We start from the raw sequence: 16,610 nt of genomic DNA, 5'->3' as shown, positions 1-16,610 counted from the left end.
TGTATCAAGAGCCTCTCATTATAACCTTTAACCCAGAACTGTGTGTCCAACTGCCGGTCCCCCCAAGAGTGCCACACTGAAACACCTCTCAGATCTGGTAACTGGCAACAAGTAATGAACAAAACCAACTAAGGAGACCTACCCAGGATTTGAGCTACCACTTTCATTTCTTCCTGTGTGTGGAGCAATGTTATGATTTTTTCTTTTCCTATCTTCCATTCTGATACAGTATTGAAATAGATTTTGAGAGCAAGAAACAGAATGAGCATAAGCAAAAGAGAAAGGAAGAAGACCAGCAGTAAGATGTGCATGACCCAGATAAAATGCCTGAGAGGTAAAAATGCTTTGCACATCCGCTGCCTCAAGACCATGCGTCAAGGCAGCTATAAAATTTTTTTTAATAAAAAGTATTTTTTAAATTAATTCAAAAATCTACTCTAACCAATCGACCCAGTCAGATGGGGCAAATTAACCTCCCAACACAGATCAAAATCAGAGTTTGCCTTACCTGGGCAATCTGATCCTTCAGGTCCTCCAAATCTCCCTCTAAACTTTTTTTGTCACCAAGTGCCGTGGCCAGAGCTGCATCTTTAGAATTCAGTGCAGCTTCATATTCTCGAAGCTTCATCTGGGCTCCATTGAGATCTGATTCCTTCTTAGCATAACTGTAAGAAATTTGAAAAAGTGCAAGAGGCCCGGCTAGAGATTGAGCCACTTGTACAACATCGGATATGAATGAGCTGTCCGAGCTGTATGAAGACAGCAATGACCCCGCAGATGGATGTGATGCCCGGTGAGGTAGGCAGTGGGAGCTGGGAGCCATCCCTGAACCCCTCCTGCCACAGGGCCCAGCCACAGCTAGAGTAGGAAGGCCCAGTGGAGGAGGAGGCGGCCCCAATGGCAGAGCCGCAGGAGAACAAGGCCTTGTTCACTGGCCCATCCCTGAGGAGCAGCCAGGCCAGCTCACAGGCCTTGACTTTGAGAGCGAGGACGAGGATGAGGAATTTGATTACTAGGAAGACAACTATGATTATCCGGAAGAGGAACAACTGAGTGATGGCAGCTACAGAGTATCAGTGGCCCTGGAAGAAGCCAACAAGGTGTTTCTGAGAACATCCAGAGCGAGGGGAAGCAGCCCTGGATGGCGGGTTTCTTTCTTTTGGGGGGGGGGGATGGCGGGTTTCAAATGCATTATGAGAACACCCCGCTTGAACAGTTGGCTTTTATCAAAGAGCTTTTTTCACTTATGGTTGTCAATCGTCTGACCAAAGATCTTGGCTGTGATTAGATCACTGACAGAGTAATTGAATGCTGTTAAAAGAGGAGGAAGCTACCTGAGGAGAGACCCGACATTCCACTGTCTTTTGGGCTCATTCCAGATAGATAGTAACGGTGCCAAGGAAAAAATTTGATCTTCAAAAAAAATTTTGTTGTTGTTGTTGTGCAGAATAGAATAGGGCAGTGACTGCACAGTTATGAAAAAGAATTGCTAAAGAAGAAACATATTAGTACTGTGGAAATCTGTTTTCAAGAATGTTCCTAAAACACCCGCAGACTTTGTTACTGATCCAGATTATTTTTCTTGCATTGAGGAAAATTTCGTATTTCATTATAAGGAATGGTTTTTAAGAATAAGTTATGACCAAGACAAACTGCCAGTACAAGACCCCCACTGATACTAATTACATGAGGAAAAGTACTAACATTCAATTTAGGACACAAGATGTCTGAATTATTTGGACTGAAAGCCTACTAAGAGAATTCTGAAGGTCCCTCTTTGTGGTCTGTCCAAGCCAGTGCTCAAGGCTAAATTTTTAGTGTGAAATAAACTGGGTATTCTTAAGTATCCCAAAGAGATAAGCAAACCCAAGAAGAAATATATATCATGTGTGATTTATCTCAAAATGTGTTTAAGAGTATCTGAAATTTTATTTGTACATGTATCTTGATCATTTATAAAGCTATGACCTGTAATTCAAGAAAATTTGTCTTATGGTTTTTAAAACTCAAAAATTAAGACATCCATAATTTCAAAGTTAGACATTAAAATCTATGTGAAAGAACAAACTATTTCTAATACTCTTACATACTGGAGATATTGTTTTACTCACTTTCTGATTTTCACTTAACTTTACAGGTGAAGAGCTTTGGTTGAACTTCATAATATATAAGAACTGTTTTTTTGTTTTGTTTTTTAAATTTTTTTATTTATTTATGATAGTCACACAGAGAGAGAGAGGCAGAGACATAGGCAGAGGGAGAAGCAGGCTCCATGCACCGGGAGCCCAACGTGGGATTCGATCCCGGGTCTCCAGGATGACACCCTGGGCCAAAGGCAGGTGCTAAACCACTGCGCCACCCAGGGATCCCTATATAAGAATTGTTAAAGTGAAAATGTCAAGTAAAAGGAAAGCCCTACATCTAAAAAAAATAAAAATAAGAAAGACTAACAATTATGCCCTCAACCTTTAAAGGTTTTAAAACCTGCCCAGAAGTCCACCTCAGTATCTCAGGTTTCCCTCTGTCTCTTCCTCTAATTAAGCTTGTTATTGGTTATGCGCCAGCATTCGAGATGATAAAATTTGTTCTGTGTAAAAAAGAAAGAAAAAGAAAAAGTGCAAGACATCAAATTATGCCCCTGACTTGAAGCTTTCTCCCTCCCTGCTCAAGAGGAAACAAAAGAAGATGCAGTTTAAATAAAGGCTGCCATAATCCACCAAAATTAAAGGAGCAATTTAGGAGCATTAAATCTAGAGTTCTAGTGGATAACAACTTTTTCCTTCAATGATTTCCCTTCCATGAGTACTAGCGACACTAGATCAAAGAACTCTCAAGGGCCAATGTTCCAGAATCCTGGTGGTCTCTGAGTAAGAACATATGCCCTTCTTATTTAATAAAGAGACACTCACTACATACAGGTTTTCAGTAAGAAATGTTTTTGAAGAAATGGAAAACTATTATTTTAAAACAGAATTAATACTATAAACCAAGATGTACAGGAGACATAAATCAAGATACAAAATGAGATTAAATAAATGAAAATGAAGTTATTTTGAAAAGTAATTTTTATGACTTGATGATATATCATATAGAAATTCCCTTTTAATATAATTTTATTTGAAGTGAGTTGATATACAGTATTATATTGGTTTTCAGTATACAACCTAGCAATCTGACATTTATATCCATTTACAAAATGGTTATTACCATGATAAATGTAGTTATCATCTGTCACCATACAAAGGTATGACAATATTGAGCATATTCCCTGTACTATACTTTATATCTCCGTCACTTATTTATAACTGGAAGTTTGTATCTCTTAATCCTCTTCACTTATTTTACCCAACCTGCAACCCTCTAGCAACCATATTTGTTCTCTGTATCTGAGTCTGTTTCTGTTTTATTTTATACCAACTCCCTTAATATTACATAAGAACTCACTGATCCCAAGCTTGCAAAACACATTCCATTTCTTACATAAGAGGTGATTTTAAGATTTTCCTAACAGAAAAAAGGGCCTTCCTAATATCTTGAGGAAAACTTATTTCAGTTTATACTATTAACTACAAAAATGAGGTTCGAATTGAGGTTTGTCTTCTAAAATATCACTTTTTGGGGCACCTGGGTGGCTCAGTCAGTTAAATGACTAACTCTGGATTTTTTTTTTAACTTTTTTTTTTTTAACTTTTTTTTTTTTAAACTCTGGATTTTGGCTCAGGTCATGATCTCAGAGTCCTGAGATCAAGCCCCATGGCAGGCTATGTGCTTCGCAGGGAGTCTGCTGAAAGAATGATTCTCTCTCTCTTTCTCTCCCCCTACCCCTCACAGTGCTCCCACACATGTATGTGCGTGCTCTCTCTCTCAAATAAATAAATATCTTTTTATTAAATGAAGTTCTATATTATAGAACGAAGGTTCCTTTGGATACATCTCTGTCAAATAATTCTTGAAACAATAGTTATTTCAAGGATAGTATTTTTTTCATTCCAAATGATTGTTATCATTAATAGTGGCACTAGGAGAGTCTTAGTATCAAAACTTTCAATAACAATTCTTAATTAAAACTGCTATTGTAGACGAACACTTTTATAACTGATGTTTGAGAACGCACTAGAAGAGGAATAGCTAACAGGAATTTTTAAAATAATCTTTTACAATTCAAATAAAATGAAGAAAAAATTGTCCAAAGGATAAGTGCATATAAAGAGAATAATAGTATTCATCTCTTTTCATTTTGGTATCAGAAAACAACTACATGCATAAAATCTCAGCAGTCTTATCAGTAATTTTTTTTTCTTAAATCATATCTTTTTCAAATCCACAAGATGGCATCCTTTCACTGAAGATTCTTTTAGGAGGAGGGGGGAAAATCAGCTGTCAAAAAAAAAAGCTATTCCACATACTCATTAATTTATAACAAAAACGTTTGTTCAGTTCATACAAGGGCTGGGTTCTAAAGCTGGGAACTCATAACAGAATCAATGCTTGCAAGAAGCAATTTTGTCCCACGACATAGAGCAGAGCTGGGCAGAAATATTGTCATAAAACATAATTTAAAACAAAATCATATTTCAGAGTGTTACACAATATTCAAAAAGCTACTGGTTTAAAATTAATTAACAAAATTAAGTACAACAAATTCTGCTACACCACTATCTAATATTTATTTTTTTAAGATTTTATTTATTTATTCATGACAGGAGAGAGAGAGAGAGAGAGAGAGAGAGAGAGAGAGAGAGAGGCAGGCAGAGACACAGGCAGAGGGAGAAGCAGGCTCCATGCAGGGAGCCCGACATGGGGACTCGATCCCAGGATCACACCCCGAGCCAAAGGTGGTGCTAAACCGCTGACCCACGTGGGGCTGCCCTATCTGCAATTTTAAGCACAATTTCAACTTCTGATTTACATCTGCCTACTGATGTGAAAGTTAGAGCTTTAAGAAATAATTTATAATGGGAGAAGTTATATTTTTACAGATTAATGGCATAGTGTAAGCAACTGAGAACTTCACATCAAATTTCAGCTGGCACCACAGCTGAAATGGTGGCTCAAGGTACCACAAATTAGTAGCATATCCTACTCTCATCCTGTTTACTCCACTACTCCTTAGCCTTGTTTTTGTTTTTGTTTTTTTTTTTTAAGTAGGCTCCATGACCTACCTGGGGCTTAAACTCACTACCCTGAAATCAAGAGTCGGATGCTCTACCTCCTGAGTCAGTCAGGCGCCCCACCACTCCTTGGTCTTATTTAGGCTTGATTGTTAAAATCACTGTGTTTCAGTCACGTAGGTGAACCCTCTTAATTTTGGCTTCTTATATTTCCTGTACTCTGCAAGAAGTCATACAGTATCTTTGAAGTGTAACATTGTGAATTTGCATATAAAAGCTAACCTTATTTGCCCTGGCTCAAGAGGGAAAAGGAAGAGAGTTAAATACCATCTTTGCACCTTGCACATAGTTCTGTTACACTTTTCACACAAACCCGTATTTGTGGATGTACTCAGCTACCTCAAGTGACTTGAGAACTGCTTCAGGGCAAGGGCCACAAATTATTAACCTCTATCTTCTACATAGACAACATATAGATAGATAATGACTATTTTGGTAAATCTTTTTTATTTTTTAAGATTTTATTTATTTATTCATGAGAGACACACACAGAGAGAGGCAGAGACACAGGCAGAGAGAGAAGCAGGCTCCACGCAGGGAGCCTGATGTGGGACTTGATCCCAGGACTCCAGGATCACGCCCTGCACTGAAGGCAGGCACTAAACCGCTGAGCCACCCAGGGATCCCTATTTTGGTAAATCTTAAAAGAAACCACACACACACATACTCCCCAGAAAATATTGCTCTGTTTTTTTATGCTATATATGTTTTTTTCCTAGAAGAAAAAAAAACATTAACTGTGATACTTCTATAATCTCTAAAATTCACACACCTACACGCCCTCAATATCATCTTGCCAATTTCCTAGGCTGAATGCACCATAAAAAAATTAAGTTTACAGGCAAGTCTCCATCTAATAAGCTATGAATCAACGAGTTTTATATGGCACATGAGCTGCCAATACCAAGGACACATGGGGGCCATGCAGAAAGTTATATAATCTTGTCATAGTTTTCTAACTATTATTATTTTTCATTCATTACATATTATACAGGAAGTCATGACCTAAGAATCAGCACTTAGTCAAAGTATAGTAACTTGCAGAAATTACATCCTAAAACGTATACAACACATTAATTAGCTGCAGCCACCGACTAAGCACAGAGTAACATCTGACAATGCCCTAAAACAAAGAGCTACTTAGGAATCCCAAGTTACCAGACTCTATCACGGAAGGGTTTGGTGGACATTTTTCTTTGACAATACTTCTTACCCAGATTTGCTCAGTGTTGCTGACCTTCCCTAAACTATTCCTACCTCCAGATTAAGAGATCTTCTGTGTTTTCATTTATATTCACCATGTGAACCTAATACTAGAAATAAACTGCTGAATTTAAGTCAGAAAACATACTTGCTTAGAGATGCTTACAGAAGAACCTAAACCCCAAATGCAGCCAAGAAAACTTTTATAAAATGTAACAGATACTCCATTCTAATTAAGAATTGCCTCCCTTGATAAAAAATAATTAACTTTTGGGGATCCCTGGGTTGCTCAGTGGTTTAGCGACTGCCTTCAGCTCAGGGAGTGATCCTGGAGTCCCGGGATCAAGTCCCGCATCAGGCTCCCTGTACATGGCTGTACTTTCCTAAAAGAACCTAGTACCATTAACCTTGGGGACCCATCCCTATAATATTCTGGGGCCTAAAGAACTAACCTAAATGCAATTGTTTACTTGCCATTTTCAGAATTACTCCTCATCACCTCCTACTACCAGCAACATCATTCTATTTCATTGCTTTCATCATCTTGGTTTTTCAGCCTACTACCTCTTTGATCTTGACTTAGGACCATAATTTCAACCCTGCATTCTGCACTGACCTACCTGGCTCTGGAACTCAAGTGCTTGAACTTCCTTAGATGTCTGCATTACCCTTTCCATTTTGACAACACAAGTCTCCTACTCCCTGAGTATCCTTCATCTAAGTGTACCCAACACCCACAGGCCCTACCAACAAAGAATGGGAGATTTGAAAGTGCACTCAATTACAGAATCACTAAAAAATGAATGCTCGGTGTAGCTTTTAGGGGAAAAACATCATTACTAGGTAATAAATGTAGAGCACTTTTTTTTTTTAAGATTTTTATTTATTCATGAGAGACACAGAGAGAGAGGCAGCAACATATGCAGAGGGAAACGCAGGCTCCCCACTGGGAGTCTGATGTGAGACTCCATCCCGGGAGACTCTGGAATCATGCCCTGAGCCCTGAGCTGAAGGCAGATGCTCAACCACTAAGCCACCCAGGCATCCCAGAGCACATTTTAAATAAAGTCACACTACACATACATAACAGAGAAAATACTCAAGACCTACTAAGCAGGGGCACCTGGGTGGCTCAGTTTGTTAAGCATCTGCCTTATGGCTCAGGTCATGATCCTAGGGTCCTGGGATGGAGGTCCACACCTCCAGCTCCCCACTCAGCAGGGAGTTTGCTTTTCCCTCTGCACCCCCCCCACCCCGTCTCGTGGGGTCTTTCTCTCTCTAAATAATCTTAAAAAAAAAAAAAAAAAGACTCAGTAAGCATATGACAGCAACCACTTGAAAATGAATTAGTAAGCATACTGTAATTGTAAACACTTGAGAAATTAGATTAGCCACTTAAACAAGGAACAAAGAACTAGTATGAAACAGAAATCTAAAAGTAAACTTAGGGGGACACATACTCAGAACATAATCTGAAACTCACTGCAGAATAGTTAATTAAGTAATGGCAAATTACTGCCCTTCTGTTAACATTTTGTTTGTCACACAAGTCACTTTATACCACAAATTCAGCTGAATGAATTGTCTAGTTTGGCCAGTAGCACAACTACAAAAGGAATCCTGGAGCTCAGCTTCTCTCTCCCCTCCTTTTTTTTTTCTTCTTAATTTCAAGTAGGTTCCACATGGGGCTCAAACTCCTCACCCTGAGATCCAGAGTCTGATGCTCTACTGACCAAGCCAGCCAGGCCCTGGCCCCAGACAGAACTCAGCCTCTCTATATCACCTACAATGTTATCTTTGAACAAAGCATCTGTGTTCATTTTCAGGACAGGGACTATGCACATGCTTGGGTTTGGTTTCCTTCATTCACAATTGGCATAATTTTCAGTATTTTCTCAAGCACTTTTGTCCTTGTTCCTTGATTTTCATATACAGAAATATAAGTATAAAGAGTTACAATTCATAAAAAGAGACCTAAATACAGATGACCTCTTAGTTGGTCTAATAATGACATATCAAGATAAAAGTATAGTAGAATAGTTTCTGGATATTAAATGTCACTTCCATGAAATTCACCATAGATTATACTGCATATATCCAAGACTGGACAAGAGTTCAATAAATGCCTGCTAAAATCTGTTGGAAATGTGTTTTCTTATGGAAATCCATATAAGTTATAATATTCATAGACCTAAGAATATAGAATTTTAAAAGCTGTAAACTTGAAAAAAAAAATAGCCAAAGGAAAATTCATGTTTCTAAAGAAACAGAAATAAAAGTATGTGGAGTTTTTTATTACTACTTTAACATGTCAGGCAAAAGAACAGCTTATAGAAACCAAAAACAAACCTTTCTCAAGTCCACTTGTTAATATTCTATAGCGAAATACTATGCAACTCTCTGCTTGTTTAGATCACTTTCTAGCAATTGTGAGAAGCTATTACAGATTGCCAGGTTCATCTTATAAAAGAATAGACAATAAATACAGATTGAGAATTTTCCCTAATGTACATATTGTAATATCCTCAATGGAAAGGAGATAATAAAGGAAAATGAAAAAGGAACACAAGAACTCCATGCTAACAATACCCTCTCTTTGTCCAGTTACCTTTCTTAATGGCACTAAATTTCACTTCAGGACCATTCTTATTCAGTAAAACAAATAAATTACAGGGGTGAAAGGAAAAAGCAATTTAGTTCTTCACCTGCAATCAGATAACATAACATAAATCATTCTATATGAAACTTATTTCTAATCATAACCAACAAACAAGGAATTTTAAATCCCTTGGAGGAGACCTACTCTACATGGACAGCCAAACCAATCAGGCCCAGCTGTTTGAGATCTGTGCTTTAATGTACCGTAAGGTTCTTCTGAACAGCTGTCTGGTGGCAGCTGAACAGCACTTAAGAGTAGAGCAATTATTCAAGTGACTATCAATCCAGCTTCTGAGGCTCTCTTCACACCTAGCATTCAAAATTAACATGCCTTTTATGATCTAGCCATCATCCAGACTTTAAAAAACAATTTAACTTGGGGGATCCCTGGGTGGCTCAGCGGTTTGGCGCCTGCCTTTGGCCCAGGGCACGATCCTGGAGTCCCGGGATTGAGTCCCACGTCAGGCTCCTGCATGGAGCCTGCTTCTCCCTCCTCCTGTGTCTCTGCCTCTTTCTCTCTCTCTCTCTCTGTGTCTATCATAAAATAAATAAATAAATCTTATTTTTTTAAAAATTTAACTTCAATTTGAATATAAGGTAAAAATTATTAATATGCCCAAACATAAATCTTTTCATAAAACTATGCTATTTCATAATAATGGACTCAAAGTACCTACTAACATTCATTCACCAGACTCAATTCTGTCCCCAAAATATCTCACCTTTCAAAGGAAAAATGAATGTGATCCACAATATTTTTACTGAGGAAAATTAATGAATTTCTCAACAATTAAGAGAAATATAACACAGGAAAAATCTCTAGGAAGTCCCAAGATCACTGGGATACCTGGGTGTCTCAGTGGTTGAGCATCTGCCTTTGGCTCAGGGCATGATCCCGGGGTCCTGGGGGGTCCTGGTTCTCTCTGTGTCTCTCATGAATAAACAAATATTTTTTTAAATCTTAAAAAAGAAAGAAAGAAAAGAAAAGAAAAGAAAAGAAAAGAAAAGAAAAGAAAAGAAAAGAAAAGAAAGAAAAGAAAAGAAAAGAAAAGAAAAGAAAAGAAAAGAAAAGAAAAGAAAAGAAAAGAAAAGGAAGTCCTATGATTCCAATTTTCATTAGCAAGGGTCTCCTCAGGCACAAGTAAAAAAGACTAAGATGCTTTCCAATGAATAATTTCTGGTGGTAACAAACTTCTGCTACTCATTCAATAAAGTGAGCAGTCAACAAATTAGCAACCTAATCAGAATCGGGCAAACCCTAATTGAAGTCACATAATTAGGAAAAATACTAAATAAGACAAATTGAACAGAGAACCATTTCTTTGAACAAAAGAGATTCACATATATAACTATTTCTGTGCTTGCTTATAGGGCACACTTAGACCTTAAATCCTATCCTTTACCTAGGGGTAAAAATACAACCAGTAACCACAATTGTGTGCCAGGCCATTAAGATGACAGCTTAGAAACAAGCAGTGAACAAAATATAACAAGCCCCTGCTTTTATGGAAGGTACTTTCTAATGAGTAGCAGCATCATAAGCAAACTAATATATAGCAGAGGTAATCAATACTTTGAAGAAAATTAAACCAGAATAATGAGTTAGAAATTAAAAATATGATTAGTTATTTTACTGCCTCTCCATGGGTTTCATGCAACCCAATCTTAAAGGAGAATAGCCTCCTACAAAAATGGTAATCACTAAATCAATAATCATCTCAGGAGAGCCTAGAGAGAGCTAGAAAAATGGACTGATAAAATAGGAAACAAAGACACAAACCCTATCCACAAAGAGAATCCACTCTAATAAGGGAACTGATCAATCATATAGAAGTGTCTTAACACACTGTATTTGTCAGCAACTTTCTCAACAAGTGCTAGGAAAGAGAAAAGACAAAGTACACAGTGCTGCCAAGAGTCCATGATATAACTTCTGGATAAAAATGTCACCACATTAAACACAACTCTATTATTACCCTTCCAGAAACCCAACCAAACCAGCAAAGGCACAAATTCATAATTAAAAAAGAGGAAAAGACAAAATTTTGGAAGCTGAACATGAATGAGAGAAAATGAGCCAACACAAAAGTGCTGATTCCTAATCCTAAGTCACTAGGACACCTGAGAATTAACCTACTTTATACTACAGACACTATTGACAACCAGAGATACTTTGGTAACTCTGAAATAGAACTAGCTGAAAATCTATTAAGAAGCAAAACATACAAATACTCCCTAGCACTCTCCTGGGCCAAAAGACCCTCATCCACAATGGCCAAAGACGAAAGGTTACTCTGTAAGGAAAGTAAAGCAGAATCTTAGACCTGGCAATTACAGGACACACCCAAAGGTAGCAGTACCACACCACAAGAATAAGGGAATTCAGTGGACTTGGAGAGATGCGGATAGTCCCTCTAAATCTCTCTGATCCCACAGTAGACTAGGCATCTAAACTCCAAGAAAGACTTGAAAACACTGACAGTGGGTAACCCTGCTGATATGATCCTACTATTTCACTCACAGTGAAGCTTGGTCAAGAAGCCTCACTCATGCTTTCCATCAGATTCTGAGAACCACTATATTTTAAAATCAAGAACTGAGTCCTTCAATTGTTTTTTTTATCAAGATTGTTTTGGTTATTCTGGGTACCACACATTTCCTATGAATATTAGGCTCAACTTGTCAATTTCTACAAAAAGGCAGCTGTGATTTTTGAGAGAGATTGCATTGAATCTGAAGGTCAATTTGAGGAGAAATGCCATCTTAACATCTTCAAATCCATAAAGAAATCCATAGGATATATTTTTCCACTTATTTAGGTGTTCTTTAATTTCAAGATTTTATAGTTTCCAGTGAACAAGTCTTATATTTCTTCTGTTCAATTTATTCCTAAGTATTTCATTCTCTCTGATGCTACTGAAAATGGAGTTTTCTCAACTTCATTTTTGGATTGTTCATTCTTCATTGCTATTGTACAGAAATACAATTGAGCTCTGCATATTGCTCCTATCTTAAACTTAGCTGAACTTAATAGTTCTCAATAGTTCCCCCCCACCCCTTAGGATTTCCTATGAAATCATGGCATCTACAAATATAGTTTTGCCACTTCTTTCCTAATCTGGATGTCTTTTATTTCTTTTTCTTGCCTAACTGCCCTGGCTAGAACCTCCAATACAATGCTGAAAGGTAAGTAAGAGTGGGCATTCTTTGTCTTGTTCCTGATCTTAGGAAAAAAGCAGCCAGTCCTTAATATTAAGTATGATATTAGCCATAAATTTTTCATAGATACTCTTCATCAGGTTAAGAAGCTTCCTTTTATTTATTCCTCAAGTTGAGTATTTTTATCATGAAAGAGCAGTATACTTTGTCAAATGTTTTTTATGCATCTACTGAGATGGTGGTGCCCTTTATGCCATTAATATGGTTTACTGCAGTACTGACTTTCATAGGCTGAACCAATCCTGCATTCCCAAGATAAAACCTACTTGGTGATGGTATGTAGTCCTTTTACATTATAGTAGGTTTGGTTTGCCATCATTTTGTTTTGGGGATTTTTTCATCGATACTCATAAGGGACACTGGTATGTGATATTGTTGCAGTCTGAAGTTTCTCCAAAACAGTGGTCTAATGTCCATTCTCCAGTTTGTGGGGTTGCATGGGGCAGATGTTGGTAGCAACAGCAGTGGCAGCTCCCTGGTCCTGAATGGTGCTATACACTGTTTTTCTAAATTCAGTGGTTCCAGTGGTAGCCTCAGTCATAAAAGCTCCCAAAATTTCCAGCATTCCAGGAATCATTCCAGCACCTCTAATCCTTCTAGTAATTTTTTCTAAACACCTGCATCCCATATCATTTTCTCTTCTGCTTAAAAGATCTAATGGTTTCCATTTCCTGCACTGACAGATGCACAGAACTAAATAGATAGAAAAAGAAATTAACTTGGAACACAAAGGAACCAGGAAGGAAAATAAAGACTTCTGAAAAGGTAAGAGAAAGTACTGCACCCATGAAATTTAAATAAGCAAAAACTGGAAGATAAAACTGAGAACATCCATGAAAGAAAACATTTTTTAAATAAGAATGCTAAAGAATCCATTTAAGAAGTCCAATATCTGAATAACAAGAGACTCAGGAAGCAGTAAAATAGGAGATAATCATGAATAAAATAATTTTTAAATCTGTCAAGGACTGAAGGACATGGATTTTCACACTGAAAAACTAACACCATGTGACCAGCACAATGGAAAAAAAGGAACCCACACCGAGGAACACCCTGAAGAAATTTCAGAACTGGGGCACCTGGGTGCTGAGGTCAGTTAAGCCTCCAACTCCTGGTTTTTGCACAAGTCACGATCTCAGAGTTTTGCGATTGAGCCCTGCATCTGGCTCCACACTGGGCATGTAGTCTGCTTCAGATTCTTTCTCCCTCTCCCTTTGCCCTTTCTTCTTCTCTCTCTCTAAGAAATAAAAATCCTTTTTTAAAAAATATTTTGAGAGAGAGAGAGCATGTTGGAGGAGGGGGGAGTGGCAGAGGGAGAGAAGCAGACTCCCCGTTGAGCAGGGAGCCTAACCTGGGGCTCAATCCCAGGACCCTGGGATCATGACCTGAGTCAAAGGTAGATGCCTAATCGACTGAACAACCCAGCTTTAATTGATGAAGATTAATAAATCTTGAAAGAAAAGAAAAGAAAAGAGAAAAGAAAAGATTGATTCCAGAACTGACTAAAAAAAAGGATGCTACATGCTTTTTAATTTTTCACTCATTAGTAGTTCTTAGCAACAATAAAAGCTAAAAAACTATAAAGCATGCCTTCAAATTCCTTAGGAAATGTCCTTTACAACTTAGAATTCTATACCCAAACTATCAATGTTTATGCTATGCAACTAGCCTCGAGAAGAGTACAAGGCTCTGAATGCTATTTCTTCAATAACATAAAACTAATTTAAAAAAAAAAAAAACACCCTCAAGATTCCAAATGTCTTGATGTTTAACAGTATCAAGTCTTTCTATATAATTAGAGAAAACTGAGTGAGAAAAATGCTATTTCCACTGGTAATCAAAAGGTGGTATAGGGAAGAAAAACTAATGACAGTACTCTAATGAGTTCTGTTGGAGATTATGTTCATAGTACAGAAAGACATGGCTGCCATAACACAATATGTGTTCCTAAAAACTCTTGCATTCTGCAGACATTAAAGTAACAGATCAAATGGAAAAAAAAAAAGTTGGACAACCCTCTCAAGACCTATGCAGTTTTGTAGCCAGAGCACCAGCAATAACATAAATAATAATTAGTCCCTCAGGAGATGACTTGGAAAGGAGGAGTTTAGTGTGGCTACAACTACATCAAGAGATGCTTATAAATGCAAAGAGTCGTCATGCTGGCTTGCAGGAACTGAGACAATAGAGATAGAAGTAGAGCTCTCAACATACCACCATCTATAAGAACAAAGAGAATGTACCTCTCTGGGAGAGGGAACCCTAGGAGCAAGCACTCAATTTTAATCTTCTTAAAATAAAATTGAAAAGCAGCAACCCATAAATATAAGAGAACAAACTGAGGATTGCCAGAGGGATGGGACATGGGTGTGGATGGACAAAATGGCGGAAAGGAAAGGGGGATACAGGCTCCCAGTTATGGAAACAATGAGTCACAGAGATGAAAAATACAGTAGTATAAAGGAGACAGTCATTGGTATGGTAATAGAGTTGTACAATGGTGCTGAAATCCATCGTGCTATGGATGTCATTTAGATACAGAGATAAATACCAAAAAAGCAATGAAAATAAATGAAGGTAACCTTTTTTCATGAGAAGACTTGGGAGAACTGTTAGAGTCCTTAAGTTGAGTAGACACATACACATTGCTGGGTAGTCCTAGGATGGTTGGTTGGTTGGTTGGTTGGTTGTTCAGGCTTGTATTAAAAACATCTGATAGTTGGAGAAGACTTCCCTAAAAAAATGGATAAAGTGGACATCTGAGAGGTGAGAAGTTAACCCAAAGATGAGAGAAGTCTAGACAAAGGCACTTTTGTAAAGTTGCTATTAAGAGGGAGCATGGTAAAGAGGGTTGAATAAAGCACCTCATAGTGAGAGGAGAGAGCATGACCAAGTACAGCTAGAAGTGAAGTAGCAATCAGAAAGGAGCTGGCTCAGGCAGGGAAGAGCCTTGAGGCAGAATGACTACTATGTCGCAGTTTGCCCAGGACAATTTCCATTCATGCCAGTTGTCCCAACATAATTTATAGCTCCTTCTTTCACACATAAAAGTATCCTTATTTGGATACTAACTTATATCCAACATCCATTAACCTGCAATTATGTAATAACTGAGGGTTTCAGTCTTTATCCTAGAAGCTAATCTTTTAAGCAAAGAAGGTGAAGTGCATTATCAGAATAAGTGCTCTGGGGCAGCCCTAGTGGCGCAGCAGTTTAGCACTGCCTGCAGCCGGGGGTGTGATCCTGGAGACCAGGGATCGAGTCCCGCATTGGGCTCCCAGCATGGAGCCTGCTTCTCTCTGCGTGTGTCTCTGCCTCTCTCTCTCTCTCTCTCTCTGAATAAATAAATTAATAATAATTTTTTTTTTAAAAGTGTTCTGGGGATCCCTGGGTGGCGCAGCGGTTTAGCGCCTGTCTTTGGCCCAGGGCACGATCCTGGAGACCCAGGATCGAATCCCACGTTGGGCTCCCGGTGCATGGAGCCTGCTCCTCTCTCTGCCTCTCTCTCTCTCTGTGTGTGTGTGACTATCATAAATAAATAAAAATTAAAAATAAAAAAATAAAATAAAAAAGTGTTCTGGTCCTCTAGCCAATGTTTTATAATATAAAGTTCAGCTGGGAATCTACTTTAAATAGACCTTTTAAGAATGTCTCTTCACAGCCAACATTCTTGTACAAGTGATCTCACAATCTCTTTCTTCCCGCTCCTTCCTTAATTATCCTACTTCTTTTGATTCCACTGCCTTTTACTAGCATTAGGCACTCCTCGTAACAAAAATCTCCCAGCCACCAAAGTTAATAGGTACTTTTAGGCCTTAACCTACCAAAACTATACCAGCATTCCTGTCGCAGAACTCAACCCTTGTTCTACTTCTCTATTACTTACCACCTCCACTGTGGGTTTTCCTTTCTCTACCTAGTCCTCCTATGTGGATGTTTTCTATGTCTTTGCGCCCCTCTTGTCTTCTGTTTTTAACCCCAAATATCACCCATGCTCCTAAAACTATCTCCAAAGTCTCTCTTCAGAACTCTAGTAAAGTAGTCTAGATTGCCACTAACATCTCCCCTAACTCCCCACTAACCCTGAGTAGGTCCTCTAATCCAGTTCCTTACCCATCAAGCTCTAAAAGCAACACTTTCCCCAGGTTCCCATGCTTAGAAGCGGAGTCACCCTAGACTCTTCTCCCCAATCTACCATGCTTAGCATCTTTTAAATCTATTTTATGTCCTTTTCTGCTGCCCTGAATTCAGGGGCCACCTCATTAACTCCCCAAGTTTCCTTAGCGATGTTTTACCTCTACTCTTCATTTCCTCCACAGAATGGCCAGACGATTCATCCATTCATGTCACTTTTTTCTT

At 38.3% G+C, this 16,610-nt stretch overlaps 1 protein-coding gene across 8 annotated transcripts in view; it reads right to left on the bottom strand.

Annotated features, from left to right (window-relative positions):
* Positions 1–16,610, bottom strand: part of LMNB1 (lamin B1) — a 57,280-nt gene that overhangs the window by 27,524 nt on the left and 13,146 nt on the right. For 6 of the 8 annotated variants that reach the window (XM_072840823.1, XM_072840825.1, XM_072840830.1 and 3 more), the window contains one exon: positions 509–665. In XM_072840823.1, coding sequence (XP_072696924.1) covers positions 509–665 — 157 coding nt within the window. Of the gene's footprint in view, positions 1–508; positions 666–14,833; positions 14,986–16,610 lie in introns of those variants that run through there. The other 2 variants (XM_072840824.1, XM_072840827.1) reach the window with 2 other exon arrangements.

This window comes from Canis lupus, chromosome 10 (genome assembly GCF_048164855.1).
Source record: "Canis lupus baileyi chromosome 10, mCanLup2.hap1, whole genome shotgun sequence".
Taxonomy (NCBI): domain Eukaryota; kingdom Metazoa; phylum Chordata; class Mammalia; order Carnivora; family Canidae; genus Canis; species Canis lupus.
This window is presented reverse-complemented; position numbering and strand designations above follow the sequence as displayed.